This window comes from Nymphalis io, chromosome 7 (genome assembly GCF_905147045.1).
Source record: "Nymphalis io chromosome 7, ilAglIoxx1.1, whole genome shotgun sequence".
In the NCBI taxonomy this organism is placed as follows: Eukaryota; Metazoa; Arthropoda; class Insecta; order Lepidoptera; family Nymphalidae; genus Nymphalis; species Nymphalis io.
Genome location: NC_065894.1, coordinates 10,368,418 through 10,385,527, shown reverse-complemented (window position 1 = coordinate 10,385,527; position 17,110 = coordinate 10,368,418). Strand labels below are relative to the sequence as shown.

General features: G+C 32.2%; 3 protein-coding genes across 3 annotated transcripts; 1 reads left to right on the top strand and 2 right to left on the bottom strand.

Annotated features, from left to right (window-relative positions):
* Positions 1-9,616: 9,616 nt before the first annotated feature.
* On the bottom strand, positions 9,617-10,254 carry LOC126769548 (helix-loop-helix protein delilah-like). Its single transcript, XM_050488413.1, has one exon. The coding sequence runs from the start codon at positions 10,224-10,226 to the stop codon at positions 9,762-9,764; it is 465 nt and encodes a 154-aa protein (XP_050344370.1). The 5' UTR covers positions 10,227-10,254; the 3' UTR covers positions 9,617-9,761.
* Positions 10,255-11,487: 1,233 nt separating this feature from the next.
* LOC126769764 (minichromosome maintenance domain-containing protein 2-like) lies at positions 11,488-13,218 on the top strand. Its single transcript, XM_050488683.1, has one exon. It carries the CDS (start codon positions 11,488-11,490, stop codon positions 13,216-13,218), a length of 1,731 nt encoding a protein of 576 aa, XP_050344640.1.
* A 140-nt stretch (positions 13,219-13,358) lies between these two features.
* LOC126769450 (inhibitor of nuclear factor kappa-B kinase subunit alpha) lies at positions 13,359-16,228 on the bottom strand. The gene has a single exon (XM_050488259.1). The coding sequence runs from the start codon at positions 16,063-16,065 to the stop codon at positions 13,744-13,746; it is 2,322 nt and encodes a 773-aa protein (XP_050344216.1). The 5' UTR covers positions 16,066-16,228; the 3' UTR covers positions 13,359-13,743.
* Between the last annotated feature and the right edge of the window lie 882 nt (positions 16,229-17,110).

The following is a 17,110-nucleotide window of genomic DNA, read 5'->3' as shown; positions in this document are numbered from 1 at the left end:
TAAATTTTCTATTCAACGAAATAGGGTTAAGGGAATGCGAACGTCCTGTTTACTCGATCATTGGTAATTCAAATAGCAGTCAACGAATTTTGATACGATTCCAATGATCTCTGAAGCTTACACGGTCTTGTCTTTATAAGTTCGATACAGTTTCTACAACCAAGTCAAAATCGCTTACGAAGGTCAGTGACTTTATGTTAAGTGAATACCTATTAGCGCTGTCTCATTAAAATAAATCTTTTTTTTTTATAAAATTAGAAAAAAGGTGAATAATTATTCATGTTAAATACACGAATAATTTCCAAAGACATTTTAATAAATGTTAAAGAACGTAAACTGTAAGGTTGCAACAGATACACTTAAAATTGTGACAGATTATTTTTTGCATTGAAAATAAAAAAAAGTTTCAATAGTCAGCGTAAACTTCGTGCTGATTACTCCATTACTCCATGGCGTAAGCGGGGTGTAGGTTTCAACAACGCATCAACATGCGTTTGCGATTATTGTCACTCGAGCAATACGAAATTATAAACAAATAGGAATTATTTGTAGTTTAAAAGTACTTATTAAAATTTTGTTTCTATGACGATAAAAGATTATTACGAACTTCGTAAGGAATGTATTTTTATGCACAATAACACTTATAAAAGTCATTTAAAAAGCTTATATTTGTCTAGGTACATTTAATAAATGTATGTATGTTGGTTATGCTCCAAACCTTCTCCTCAAAAGGGAGAGGAGGCCTTAGCCCAGCAGTGGGACATTAACAGGCTGTTACTGTACTGTACTGTATGTATGTTAAAAATAATATGCAGTCTATTATTATATGTATAAGACATTAAATAATTATGTATATAGCTATGTTTATTAATAAAATGTGCAGATATGTGTAATGTATAATTATAATATATTAATGAGTACTTTTTTATTCTTAGTTTATTTACCAAACGTATATACAACCGAGATGCCCAGATGGCCGAGATGGCCCAGTGGCAAGAACATGTGAATCTTAACCGATGATCGTAGGTTCAAAACCCGGGCAAGCACCACTGAATTTTCATGTGCTTAATTTGTGATTATAATTCATCTCGTGCTTTACGGTGAAGGAAAACATCGTGAGGAAACCTGCATGTGTCTAATTTCACTGAAATTCTGCCACATGTGTATTCCACCAACCCGCATTGGAGCAGCGTGGTGGAATAAGCTCCAAACCTTCTCCTCAAAAAGAGGAGAGGCCTTTAGCCCAGCAGTGGGACATTCACAGGCTGTTACGGTATATACAACCTGTGTTCTCTTACCAAACTTATATCAACAAATGTTATCCTTGGAAAATCACATTAAGCGATAAGCGCCTTTATGTACCATTTTTTCATATTATATAGGAACATAATTTTTACAATATATGCACTGAAACAAATAAATAAAAATTATCGATTTGTTTTTGTTTAAATACCAATGTGGGGAAGCCTTCTACTCGTTTTCTCACTTAACGAATCGATTTTAATCGTGTTGTGATAAGAGAATAATTACGCCCAATAGATAACTTAAACAATGCTTTTGTAGTTCTTAAGAGGATATTTAGATTCTGGCTGATGTAAAACTTTATATCAAGATGTTCTTTAAAAAGATAAATTGTAATTTATTCAAATTAAGAGAAAAAAACATATGTGTAAATAAATAGCTCATTTGAAACGTACTTACTACGTAAGTATAATTAACAATTGACTTATCTATATACCATCTATAAATCCAATTATATTATTATTATTGTTTAGATATTTAACATATATAAAAGTTAGCTAATTGTCTATGGCTCAGAATCCAACCTTCGGTTACCAGTAATAATCTAACATGACTTTCACGGTGTCAAATGCAGCTGTTACGGGAAGTATTTCTTATTACGTATGATAACGTTTGGGGGTATATTGGTGAGTTATCAACGTTTATCTGCATTGAATAAAAAAATCAAGGTCATTGACTTTCAAATTTGATCCAGACTCCGAAAAGTATAAGATATAAAGATAGACATTTTTGTGAACTGTATCGAAATATTTGCGAACTTACTTTAGACTCGGCCCTATTGTATAAGTACGTGTGTGGGCGGTGTTGACGCTTTCTTCGAGTGTCGTACGACTTAGGGCTTTGAACATGAAAGCGAAATGAACGCAGTGACCGACAGAATTTAAGTGATGTTTAACGGTATAATTTTATAACGACGTACATTTGTACGATTCAATTATACAGGTTTACGTGCTATTAATTTACACATCATGTATGTATAAAAGAAGATTGAAATTTTTCCAAAGGCACAAGGTATTATTAAGGTATTTTTTGGCCGGTAATAGCTTAATTTCGTATATTTATCCTTACCAGATAATATTAAAAGAAAAAGTGTCTACGATTCCTTTTATAACATAATCTGTGGTATAAAAATAAAAATAAATAAAGTAAGTTAGACGCTTTGCGTGTGCGCAGCCTTAACACTAGAATGTCATCTTGAGTTTATTACCTTGCAATCTGACAATGTTCTGATAATTTGTAACCGAGGACCATTTTCGGAACGTTTTGACAGGTTCATACTTACGTTATACTTTTTAGTATGTTCGATGTTACTATATAAAATATTACGAACGATTTAACTGAATTATCCCGAACTCTGTCCAGTCGTGTTGGGTTGCAATTCCATCGGTTTATGATAATAGAGCGCTCCCGTGTTTGAACACACATTTGGGCACTACCTACAAAACCTCCTGCGCAATTATAAATATATAATACGCTGCGTGAGCGAAGTCAGGGAAACATTTTGAAATCGTAATATTAATTTACTATATGAATATGTATTTTGAAATTGAAAGTTTCAATTTCAGTCAAATTGTAAGAATATTTTTTTATTGATAATGTCATGTTATCATTTATCATAACACTATCAGTTTTTTGTATTAATAAAATTACATTAATAAATGTCATTTATAGTTTAAAGTTTTGACAAAACTTTATCGTTTTTTTATTTTATAAATATCATAAAAAACGAAATCATAAAACAAAAATAAATTATAACGAAAATATACCTATAAATGGCCTCGAATGTTGTTATCTGCGTGTTATTTTAAGAACGTTTTACTGCTAATTATTTATTAATCATCGAACATGTTTACTACTACATAATTGAATAAACGTCGAGTTCAAGTAGTTATGCACATGACTTATAATTTTCCTCTTAATAATCGTTAGTAGCTAATCACAAAATTATTTAATTCTAAATTATATTTCAAGAAAGCTTTTTAATAATATATATATATATATATATATATATATATATATATATATATATATATATATTTCCAAATATATATATATATATATATATTATTACACACACAGCATAGCACAGAATACATAAGCACGGTACGTATTATTGTAACGCTTCTGTTATTATTTCAATATATAAAAATGTATAAGTCCAATTTACAAAACGTAAACGTTATATTTTATTCACAAACCAACGCTTAATATGTATATAATTTGTATATTGAATTATAAATAAAAAAATTAAAAACATGTTGAAAATTGTAAGGTCATGTGCTGTAGATAACAACAATAATTTAACGTACCATCTTTGTTATATTCAAATGAATTACAGGAAAAACTATTTCCTTTAAATAACTGGTGTAAGTGCATTGACAGTAGATATTAGCATCTGATCAACACATAGTAAAATAAGTACTGACAACTGGGTTATAAAAATAAGCAGACATCCTTTTACAGAACATATAAATTATATACGGCTTACTATTCATCGTTGAGATGGCCTAGTGGTTAGAACGCGTGAATCTTAACCGATGATCGTGGGTTCAAACACGGGCAAGCACCACTGAATTTTCATGTGCTTAATTTGTGTTTATAATTCATCTTATGCTTGACGGTGAAGGAAAACATCGTGAGGAAACCTGCATGTTTCTAATTTCATTGAAATTCTGCCACATGTGTATTCTACCAACCCGCATTGGAGCAGCGTGGTGGAATAAGCTCCACACCTTCTCCTCAAACGGGAGAGGTGGCCTTAGCCCAGCAGTGAGACATTAACAGGCTGTTACTGTTAGTGTTACTATTAATATGGTGGTATTTATTATTAATATCGCGGTATCTATCTATTTTTATTAATCTACTTATTTTGTCTTTCATCCATTCACATATTGACAATTACCATATACCATCTATCTACCAGGGAGACGGTTGGCAACATACATATTTAAGCTCTAGCAGACTCTATGACGATGATTAACGATTTCTTTGGATTCCTTTGTAAAGTACTTGTCCTAATCAAGAAGATTGATATAATCCCTTAGTCAAAAAATAAGTTTTTTTATAGTATAGTAAGGCGGACGAGCATATGAGCCACTTGATTGTAAGTGGTCACCAACGCCCATAGACATTGCCATTGTAAAATGTTAACCATTGCTTACATCGCCAATGCGCCACCAACCTTGGAAACTAAGATGTTATTTGCCTTGTGCCTGTAATTATATTGGCTCACTCACCCTTTAAAACGGAACACAACAATGCCAATTACTGCTGTTTTGAGGTAGAATGTCTGATGAGTGGGTGGTACCTACCCAGACAAGCTTGGACAAAGCCCTACTATCAGTAAAATACAACTTTTTTTAAAAAACTTACATAATATATTTTAGAATCGGTGAGATGGCAGATCTTAATATATATTAAAGTATCCGAATGATATATTTAGTTTGTTTTTTTTTGTAATAAAGAAAATTTAAAAGCGATGAATGAACAATGAAATACGAGTTTTATATTCAAAAGTCCCACAAAAGTATGCGCATATTTAAAAACACTTTTAAACGTATTTTTCCTTGACGAAGCGGTTTACCCACGCGATCCCATTACTTCTTGTTGCAATCAGAATGGCAAATAAATGTGAATGCATTTCATAAATTTTGTCGCTTTTATGTTTTATTTAAAGTAGCAGTCATCGTTCCTTGGTGCACATTGAATTTGCACAGATAACTTAAGTACGTAGTCCCGAATACATCGTTGATGTTGATTTTTTAGTAAACACTGGTTGACCGTGATATTAATGGTTGCGTTCCTGCACTAAATATATAAAGTATCCGAATCTTTTTGTAGTCTCCTAAAATACATGAAATGTTACCCCACAAATAATGCAATCAACACGCTTTATAAAAATCATAATAAGATGGACAGCTTCATGTATAACTGTCCGCGCCCAAAAAAGTTTCGCGGCCAGTAACTCATATGTCATGTCATTTAATCACATAATTCAATGAACTGTCATGGCGGCCGTATTTGGCGGGAAAGCAATCCGCTTAAACCAAAACGGGCAAGCGCTGGGATACCGCTTGGATCTTTATTGCATGATACGAGCATTGCATAAGATTTGCATTTTTTTCAAGTAAACCCAGAAGGAGTGTTGATTCTATCTTAGCTTGACACGAGTCGAATAATTATGTTGCTCACTGTACACTAATAATAAACGCAACTGGTTTGAGATTGGCCAATGCGTGGAAAGATCAGTATCAGAAGATTCAGGGTGTGGGTATTACTTTTGTCAACAACTGATGTACATAAAGAAATAAAACTAGCGTTGAAATTCTAGTTATTAAACCACTAAATAACTGTCTACCGTGAAACCTCTTTATTATTAATCTTATTTCATTTCATTATGTACATACATATGAAGGTATAAATTCAGAAAAGTAGCTAAATAAGTATCGAGATTTACTCCAACGATGATCATCCTACATCCTAGGGTATTTATCAAACATCACAATAATATATTAATTCGCTCGCCCTTATCCTATTTATTTTGGCCCGTCTTCATCATCATATTTTTTTAATATCCTGTTTTTTATTCATTTCTGTTATAGGTCCTTCGGAAATCATGTCTTGAGGTTCGTGGTAAGATACCATGACAATTTTTCTTCGGCTCTTCACGGGAATCAATTCAAATCTCTAACGTTTTCTTCTTCTTTTTAATTTTCGTTCTTCGATAATTATATTATATAACAAAATGCGATTATGCACTACATCAGAGATATATAGTAACAGCTTGTAAATATCTAACTGTTATTTTATCACGCAGGTTTCATCACTATGCTCATCGCCAAGCAAGATATGATCTATATAAACTAAGCACATAAAAATTCAGCGGTGCATTCTGAGATTTTAACCCGCAATGCCTGGTCAAATTCCCCATGTTCTATTCACTGGACCATGTCGGTTTAATGAGGTTAAAAAATAAAAATAATGAAGATTTAAACATGAATGTTACCCATAAATTAACAGATTAATTTATTTAAAAAAAGAATAGTGGCTCGGTATGTAGTGTTCGTTTTTTATATATATTTTTTTCTATATTTCTTAATAAAGTATTAAAAAAATTACAATTGTTAATAATTTTATTTTTAATATCAATGAGAAAACATGAGAGATCTATATTTTAATAAATTTGATAAATCTTTGTGTATCATTCGTCTTCACACATTGGCATTATCGTCACAGATTAAAAACGTTTTATTTTATTATATTGCATCGGTATTTTGAGTTAGGTGCAGTGGCTTATTATAAGCAAAATGGGTTTAACGTAAATTAATTTTAAATTTCGATTTGTGTTAAAATCAAAAAGAAAACACGACGTGCTTATAAATTTGAATTTTTAAAGTATTATAATTAAATAGATTTACATTTTCTCTGTCTTTATTATATACATATATGTACATATATAGCTGTAGTTAAATAACAAACTACAATAAAAAGGCGATTGCATTAATCTTCCTATCAATCGACAATACAATGAGAGATCAATGCGTGGGCCCGACTGCTTATTACGACATGGTTTTATCTTCCGTGACGCGTGTCTCCAGGTGGAACCGTGTAGTAGTACATTGCCCACGCTTCCTTATTTACTGGTCGCGTTTCGCATCACTACACTGAGACTATTGAGCAATGCCAATTTTGAATCAATTCATCTTATAATGATACTTATTACATTATTGTGTTCGTAAGTAATGTTTTGTTAAAGCACCAGACAAAAGTATAACAGAGAAACTTATTTTAACTGATTTTGATGAACGATATGATTGATTTTACTATACTTAATGTAGTCTGAACCAAAATATAGTAAATAACAAAAAACTATTGCGAAATTCTTCTTAGTTCTTTGGCCGAGCAACATAATATTAAAGTAGCAGCCTGCGCATGTCCCACTGCTGGGCTAAGGCCTCCTTTCCTTTTTTTGAGAAGGTTTTGAGCTTATTCCACCACGCTAATCTAATGCATGTTGGTGAAATACACATGAGGCAGAATTTCAGTGAAATTAGGCACATGCATGTTTTGACACATGCTTGCCCGGTTTTGAACCCACGATCATCTGTTAAGATTACCGTATCCGTCCGTAACAGCCTGTGATTGTCCCACTGCTGGGATAAAGGCCTCCTCTCCCTTTTTTTGAGGAGAAGGTTTGGAGCTTATTCCACCACGCTGCTCCAGTGCAGGTTGGTGGAATACACATTTGCCAGAATTTCAGTGAAATATAGATATTTACACCTAGACTCAGGACAAACAGACATGTTCATGCACACAAATATCTGTCCTGGGTGGGAATCGAACCCACAACCGTCGGCGTGAAAGGAATCCACCAACCACGCCAACCGGCACATGCAGATTTCCTCACGACGTTTTCCCTCACCATAAAGCACGAGATGAATTATAATCACAAATTAAGCACATGAAAATTCAGTGGTGCTTGCCCGGGTTTGAACCCACGATCGTCGGTAAAGATTCACGCGTTCTTACCACTGGGCCATCTCGGTTAAGATTACGCGACCGCACAACTATATAACAATTTACCACCCTATGTAAAAAATGTAAACTCATTCAAGGTTTAAATAAAATCCAGACTATCAAAATATTTAATTGAAAATAGCTCTAATACACATTATAATTAACAATGTTTTCAAAACACAACCGTTGAACGAGTACCTACTCATAATATCCTGGGATAATAATATCCTGGGACATTTTTCACACAGGGCCATCTGATCCCAAACTAAGCTTGTACAAAGCTTGTACTATGGAAACCAGACAACTGATATACTACATATACTATTTTTCTTTTGTAAATACATACTTATATAGATAATTACACCTAGACTCAGGACAAACAGACATGTTCATGCACACAAATATCTGTCCTGGGTGGGAAACGAACCCACAACCGTCGGCGTGAAAGGCATCCACCAACCACGCCAACCGGCTCAAATATTATAATAAAATTTATAATAAAACGAGCTGCTTCACACTGTTTTCTTAGCGCTAAACGTCACTTCTTCGACCCTGTGGGTCATATATTAATGTAAAAATTGTACATATTTTATATATTTCTCAATAAATTGGGCTATTAAAAACTTTTTTTTTTAATTATCCTGAATTCCTGAGGTTACCGCGGTTAAGCAACAAATAATATATTATTACTAGCTAATTTAATATAAATATGGCACATTATAAGAAATTTCAGTTTTTTGTTTAGTGTTTAATCCAATTAATAGCTAATAAATTTTTAATAATATTAGTAATAGCTTTTACAATGAGCAGTATGCTTTATATTTGGACTTAAATTATATTTTTTAACTGTATCACATATCGACTTTAGTCGTATATTGCATTTAGAAATAGTTTTTAATGTCAATATTTTCTTTTTTTTTTATATATATGTCCGGGATGGCAAATGACTCTACTCCACCTGATGGTAAGTGGTAGTAGAGTCCAAACGCGACGACGTTGGCTAACCATTTATATACCTACTTAACATTTTAGATACCAAAAATTTTAACAGAAAAGTAGGCGATTCTGTATTTTTTATTAAATGTTTTTTTTTCATTATAATAGTTTCTTTATATAAAGAAGAAATAATGACCAAAAAAAAACAAAGAAAAACTTACCTATCCAATAGAGGCAAATGATTTCATGTGTCTGTTTTGTGGGTCATTGAAGGCTGAATTGATTTTTATGTAACATTTATGTATTAATAACTAAATATAACTAAATCGCGAGGGTATTTAGTATACAATTAATGAAATGCACGAAGGAGCAATAACGTACGTAAGTACATACTTACGCACATAGAAGTGTCACGATCAAAACATATACACATTTAATAATACATAATGTTATACATTGTAATAAATTTTTAAATATTTCGTTTATTCATTTTTAAATAAAGGCAAAAAGTCCTTATAATTGTAATGTTAAATAGATTTTCTTTATTTCATTTTTATTTAAATATTCAAGTACAAGGCTTATTTAATAGTGTTATTTAAAGCTTTTAAAATATTATATATTTTATTTTACAATGCACATTAAAATATTTTTTATTGTTCATCAATATTTCATTAAAAGTAAAACAAAAAATAAAATATGATTATAGCCATACCAAATTAAATATTATGTGAAGAAATTAAAGTAAATATATGACTGTCAATAAAATAGCTATGGTGAAATAAATATTAAAATAACATTTAAGTTAAGGATATTTATATTTTTAACTCTTTGGGGATCCAACGTTAAATAAAATATTGTCCCATTTAACAAAAACAATTTATTAATAAAACAAATAAATAAAATCTCAAAAACCTCACTCGATAAACTATTTATAAAATTAATTAATATAATTAATATGGCAAAATGAGAATTGAGGAATACCTAATGAACATTCCAACACTTCACTGTCACGAAAATGTCCTGTCAATGTACTCGTAGTCGAATTCCGCAAAAAAGGAGTCAAATGGCGACAAGGAGTCCTCAGCGAATTCCGACGGAGTTTCCTGCTCAGTTGAGAATTCTGACAATTCCGAGCATAGTGGTGAGGGCCACCGATCCGGTCGAGAAGAATCAGTCTCGGGGCTCGAGTCTCTTAAGGCAGAAGATAACGCCGTAATGTATCGCATTGCCAATCGCAGAGTCGTGATTTTGGTAAGTTTCTCGCAAGGAACGGGCGTGCCAGTTATTTCTGCAGCGGGTACTGCTCGTCGCAGAGCTTCGAAAGCACGGTTTATCTCTCTCATTCTACTCCTCTCCCGTGCGTTCGCTGTTTTCCTCCTGTATTTGCTGAGGGGCTGTGGCGTACGGCGCGCACGCGGCTCGCGGGAGCGCGCCGTGCGCGGACGCAGCTGATACTTGTCGTGATCGGGCATCGAGTGCGAGCCCCACGCGACGCCCGCGCCCGAATTCCACTTAAAAAATACGCTCACTCCGCCCACTTGCCCCGCTCCGTTCATGTATACTCGTGATGAAAATTGGAGGCTGTGTAATGTTTACGGTTGTGAAATTAATGTCTTCATTGGTGAAATAAAAAATGATATCTTTTATCGTATTTATTTATTATTATCAGTTTTGCAAAGCCGTAAAGTTTATTTTTTGATGAAATTAATCAACCTTGACCATTAATGTAATTGTGCTGTCATTTCCTTTTGCTATAAATTCCTAAGCGAAGATGACAACATCAAGAAATCTAAATTAATGTAAGTAGGCGTTAATGGTTTAAAGTGCATTTAATATCTGAGTTCAGTCTTTTACAGAATATAATTTATAGTGGGATATTATCACGATTTCAATGATTATAATAATATTCTATGTTCTTATAGTAAGTGTTTCACAATGTTTGGTAGGTAGGTACTTCATATCAAATCTTACTATCAATTTATCTCATACACTGTAACATATTGATAACAAGTGTTTAAGGAGATAAATCATGCGTGTAACTTGATTTTTATAAACCTTAAAATTGCTTTAAATTGGATTAAATAAAAAATATATAATACAAAGTACATAATATATTTATATACTTAATCTAATTCACTTAATCACGCGAAGATACTTAGACACAATGAATGAACAAGGCGCTAAGCTATGATGGTGATCATTTGAAAAGATTTGCATATTGGTATCGGCATTTCCGTTTAAAAAGAAATCTCAAATGTTAGCTAATTGTTAATTGACCTTGAAAGAGACCACGGTATTACAAATATTGCGTAGGCCAACACATTAAGTATACCGTCAGCGTAGGTGCCGTAGCAATGACTTCATAATTTAAGTTCTACCGCTAATGCAAATTAAAGATTAAGTATCGAATATAAGCGAGGTACATTTATTTAATAACTTATCATAAACGAAAAGACCAAGTGGATAGTTAGTTAAATTAATATAAACGTATACACACATACATTCATTTTGATATACGCTATTATATTTTTATCAGAAATTATATTATTTCTTTATCTATATAATTTTATTTTTTATCTTTTAATTATTTTATACTCTAATAATATTAGAAATAACTTCATCAACCTTAGGTTCGTTTTATAATTTAAAAAAAATTGTTTGATTTTAGAGGGAAAATATTATAGTCGGCGTCTGTTACTCTGTTCTGCTGGGCAAGTAAAATATTTACACAAAATGAAACTTATTTTGAAAATGTTGCTTTATCTAGAAAAAAGGCGTTTTTTAGCTGACATGAAAAACCTATGCGAAGCATTCCTAGAAGATTTGAATGAGAAAACATTGCGTAAATTTCCGCCGCTTAGATATTTACTTCAAGTCGACGTCATAGATTTACTCGATTTATTCCCCGATTTAGGGGATTTTTTAATAAAAGAACCGCTCAAGTGGCAACGGTGTTGTAATGAAATTTTATTCGCGTGTCTGAAATCTTTAGACAATGACATGATACAGAATATACACGCAACACAAGTTGGCGTCAATATTAGATTTAAAAGTATGCCTTATTTCTTGACGAATAAACATCGACAGTACGAGAATTTAGTTTCTTTACATGGATTGCTTGTCCATATTACGAAGCCTACGAATTACGTATATCACACAGTGTGGTCATGCCCAGATGAATGTGAAGGCAACGAAGTAATTATGCATTTCATTCCGAAGGTTCCTCCAAAATGTTACCTATGCAAGAATACTCTTTTTGAGAATAGCGGTTTACGGAGATGTGGAGATCAGGTCCAAGCTACTTTTAAATTTAATAATGATTTACTGCCTAAAAATTATACTATCGTCGATGATCTTATACCAAACCTAAACATTGGAAAAAAATATGTTATCAACGCTGTTATTTTAAAGAAATTAATAGCTGTCTGGTCAATTGAAGAATCTCATATTTTACCTGCACCAGTCACGACACCTGTTCCACGAGATATAGGACAACTATATGAATCTTGTAAAGGTATTCCTTGGAAATTCATATACTGTCTCGCTTCTAGCATCGGACTGCACGTTTGTCCTTTAAATACCTTTATGAATATTAAAATAAGTCTCTTGCTAAGTCTAGTAAGTGTTAAAGCTAACGTGCTGACAAGTTCACCTATAATTCACTTTTTATCGGGCGGATTTGATACAGGTTACGTTGGCAAGATAATGGAGCAGGCCGCTTGTTTAGCAGATTCCTATACATACTTAGGAACTTCTCATAATTCCACAACGATGACGTTAATAGGAGCATCGGGAGGTGTTTGTGTAATGCCTTTACCTTTGCAAGCCTACAGTCAAAATCAAATACATTCTATATTATCGGTTATAGAAAGTGGTGAAGTTTCGGACGGAGTTAATAAAGCAAAATTACAATGTGCCGTATGGGCTCAAGGAATGGACTTCAAAAAAATTATGTTATACAATGTTGGTAGTATTTTTGGGTTTGTTTGTCGTGGTGATTATGGCGAATATACAGATGAGTTAGTAGACTACGCTTTAGAAGAAGCTATAGTTCCATCCAAAACAGATAAATACGAAAGACAAGCTCTAAAAGACATATCAATTTATATAGATTTGGTTGCCGGTCTTAAGGTTTCCTTGGCCAAAAGTGCGGAGGATTTATTACGACTTTATTTCTTAACCGCCCGAAAGGAAAGACCGAAGGCCGTTACGATTGGGAATTTGGGTGCTCTTATCGCTATTTGTGTCACCTCGGCGAAGCTATGCCGACGAGAGATGGCTAATAATGAAGATGCTGTTTTTGCAATTTGGTTGCATGTGAGTGGTATGCCGGAACCGAGGTTAGCACCTGATGAGTATCTTCAAACACCTGCAGATATAAAGAAGCTGAAAAATGTCATAGATAACTTTTATCGTTGGCTTGAACAATTTACAGGATTTAGCGTTTCTGACTCAATTAAATAATCAACTTTACTAATAATGTAGTTCATAAATTTCCGAGGTTATAAAAAGACATGTTACTTCTAAAAAAATGTTTATTTATATAAATATTACTTTTAATGTGAAATACATATTGACCAAAAAATTAAATACATAATAATTTTAAAAATAACCAATATTTGTACGCATGACTAGACCGAAATTTCGTTATGTAATAAACGACTTCATTTAAATATAAAATTATAATTTTACAGTACATAACATAAAAATTTAAAACAAAAAAGATTTCTTTCAGAAAAATACACAATTTTTTAAGTACATAATGATGATTAAATTCATAATTATTTATGTATCTCATATTAATTTGCAATTATCAAAAAATAAGGCACATTATTATTTTTCTGATTTTTAACACTAACAGAATTAATATTGCACATAAAACATAGTAAATATTCCTATCAACTAAATCTCAAATTGGTTAAATACACATATATAATAATTGTTAATATAATACAGGGTATTATACTAACAGTCGAAACAACTTCATGATCATTGTGAAGTATCATTTAAAAATGCAAAATCAAAAATTGTTTGCTGCAACATTTTCTTTTGTGAATTTAATTTTTCGCAAAGATTTGTGTGGTTTTGTCTCAAATTCAAACTCTCTGAAATCAAAGACTTTACATTATCTTCTTCTCTATGTACCATAGGCATACAATGACGAGACATAGATTCTCCTATTTTAAAATCTCTCTTTTGGAATGAAACAACACTGTAAGGAAGATTGGCTATGTTCTCTGCATCTCTTGCAACTACACTTATTGTGGACCAAACACAATTTGTGAATTCATCCATTAAATTTGACAAATCAGTACTTAATCTTTCAACATTATCTGTTGCATTTATTATAATGTCTGAGATCTTGGTAAACTCTATACTCAAATCTTTCAATTTTAAAATAAACTGTTGATGCTGTAACTCTTGCAAAATTTTACTTCTTAGCTTCAAAATATCATAACAAACTCTGACAATATCTGGGCACTGTTTTTCTCTTTCTCTATTTCCATTATAAAATTCGCTTTTTTTATGTGAAATAAATGTTTTGTAGGCATTAGAAAACACATTTTGATAATTATATTTTGCTACAAAGTTGTTGAGATCTGCCGAAATTCCGTCATTGCTACGTCTTGCAGCGGAATTTACTCTTATTGATAACTGTGACCAGGCATTTTGTAACTTTTGTGTCTTTTCTAATAAACCATCAATTTCTTTAAAAATCTTATCAAAACCACCTAAGAAATTTGTTCCTAATTCGTTTTCTTTTAAGTGCTCGATATGTTTTTTTCCTTCTTCAGTCATTTTTATAACGAATTCTACTTTAGCCAGAAATTGGCCCAAGTTCTTGTCTACTGAATTATGTTTCACAAGCAATTGTTTGCTTTCTTGTTTCAGTGATTCAGCTCTTGAGAATAATCCATTTATCAAAGCTTCGTAAATGTCCATTTGAGATATTAAAAAGTAGAAAGCGTTTCTATACAAATTTTGGCTATTTTTATAATTGTATAAATCCTTGTGGTGTTCTAAACACCTTTGGACCGCTATGGGTACATTTGGTGCAGAGCTACTGTCAATTATTTGGTTTTTATTATAAACATACAACATAACAGATTTGTTTTCATTCCAATATTTCATGACTAACTCTTCATTATCAATATCAGTATAAGATGTTTGTGATATTAATATTTGGTTTTCAGTGGGAATATTAACGTCCTTACTTATCCAAGTCTTAAGAGTCGAAATTGTTGTTGATTCATTAATTTCATAGGCCACTTGAGACATGGTCGTGACAGAGAATATTTTGATAATTTTTTTTGCAAGTATCTGTTCAAGTAAAGTAAATAGTATTATATTACTTGCTGAATTACTTCCTTTCTCTTCAGAAGGAATATCAAATGTTACTTTAGATGGAGCATTTCTTCCTCGCATTTTAGGATCCCACTCTAATGCAATTTTTAACCATTGTTCAATTAAAGTCTTGAATGGTTTTGATATATGGTTTTCAGGAAATATCTCATTTGAGTAACATATATCACCATGGAAGGTTTCATATACACATATATTATCATGTGTTTTTTTTTTGACAGAAGGCATCCATTCAACTGGAGCTTTAAATGGTAGAAATGGTCTTGTTCCACAGATTATTTCAAAAGCTAGTAGCCCTAATGACCAATAGTCAACAGAGTTGCTGTAAGTCTTGCTGTAAAAGAGCTCAGGTGCCAAGTATTGCAGGGTGCCAACAAAACTAGCGCATATCGAATTTGAATCAATTTCTTTAGCATAGCCAAGATCAATTATTTTATATGTCACTTTTTTAGGGGTTTGTTCGATACCTACAACATCCTCCACATGCATCACGATATTTTCCGGCTTAAGGTCACGATGAGTAATTTTATTATTATGAAGAAATCGCATCGCACTACCAATATCATTAAGTATTTTACGAACTTGTATTTCCTTTAGTCCGCAGCATGCCTCAGCTCTCGTTAATACTTGTCTCAAATCGCCACCACTACAATATTCCATACATAAAATAGGTAAATTGGAGGGATTGGCGCGAGCTAGACCGTTGACAAATTCCGAAGGCAATTCTTTTGTACCCACGATATTCGGATGGTTACAAATTTGCAGCATTTCGACTTCCTTAGTCCATCTTTCTCTGTGTTTGGCGGTGAGCTCATCGCCCCATTTACAGGTCTTGATAGCCAATTTTTGTTCATTATTTTTGTGTTTCCAAAGAACTACTATACCAAAACTTCCAGATCCCAAAACTCTGTCTTTAATCCAATCGCCAATAAATACTATATCATTCATCGCGTAATTTTAGTAAAGACCTTAATCGATGATTGATTAATAAGTAATATAGTAAAACTAGACAAAGTTTAAAAATAACTTTCTTTTCCTGACTTTGTGTTGTATTCAAAGAGTAGGTAGGTATGTAATTTACAAAGATAAACTTTAGGCAGACTATACAGCGTAGTTACACCCTTTAACTGACAAGTGACAATAAATTTAATGATGATTGTGATTCCTTCTCTGTGCTTATTTATTACAGATTTTGTTAAAAATAATATAAAATAAAATAATAATTAAATCATAAAACTAATACTAACATAAAATAAATTTTAAGTGGATTTATAATAAAAGTAATATGGTATTTTGTTTAATATGATTATTTTGTAATTAATTGACGACATAATATATTTCAATTTACTTTTTATATATAAAATTAGTAACTTATTTCTCGCGCTCTGTGATCAATGACAATTTAAATGAAAGTGACTCGGTTGGGGGCACACTTGGGCAAACTGTAATCAGATTAATGATTAACAATTACGATTACAATAAGTAACATCAATCACGTTTACAATACAACGAAACGAAGCGGTAAGTCAAGTATGTGCCCCAAAAGATTCCCTCGCGCTCTCTTCAGAATCATCAAAGTAAAACTGTAGTAGTTTTAGTTTTTTTTTTATCTTTATTTTACCTGGGAGTTTAGTCATCAGATTGTCTATGACACCCCCGTACAAGCAAAACACATAATAATTGTACTAAATCAAAACAACTTAACACCTAATTAACTTAACATTACTTCAATAATATAATACATCCATAATCTTTTCTTTTCTATATAAGGTATTATTGAAAATGAGCAAGTATTCTATATATACATTTTCAATAATAGCTTAGCATCATTTGATGATGGTACCGCAAGCAAACTATTACATATACCCACATTATATGATTTTAATAAACGGGGCCGGAACGACGAATTCCGCGCACATTCCATCAATCGGTGATAAACATCATCCATGCAGTTACATTGTACGCATTTATAGGTGTTGGTTTTGCCCATCTT

Coding starts and splice junctions, on each gene's coding strand:
- LOC126769548 (XM_050488413.1), bottom strand. CDS start 10,226: ATGCCCGATCACGACAAGTATCAGCTGCGTCCGCGCACGGCGCGCTCC.
- LOC126769764 (XM_050488683.1), top strand. CDS start 11,488: ATGAAACTTATTTTGAAAATGTTGCTTTATCTAGAAAAAAGGCGTTTT.
- LOC126769450 (XM_050488259.1), bottom strand. CDS start 16,065: ATGAATGATATAGTATTTATTGGCGATTGGATTAAAGACAGAGTTTTG.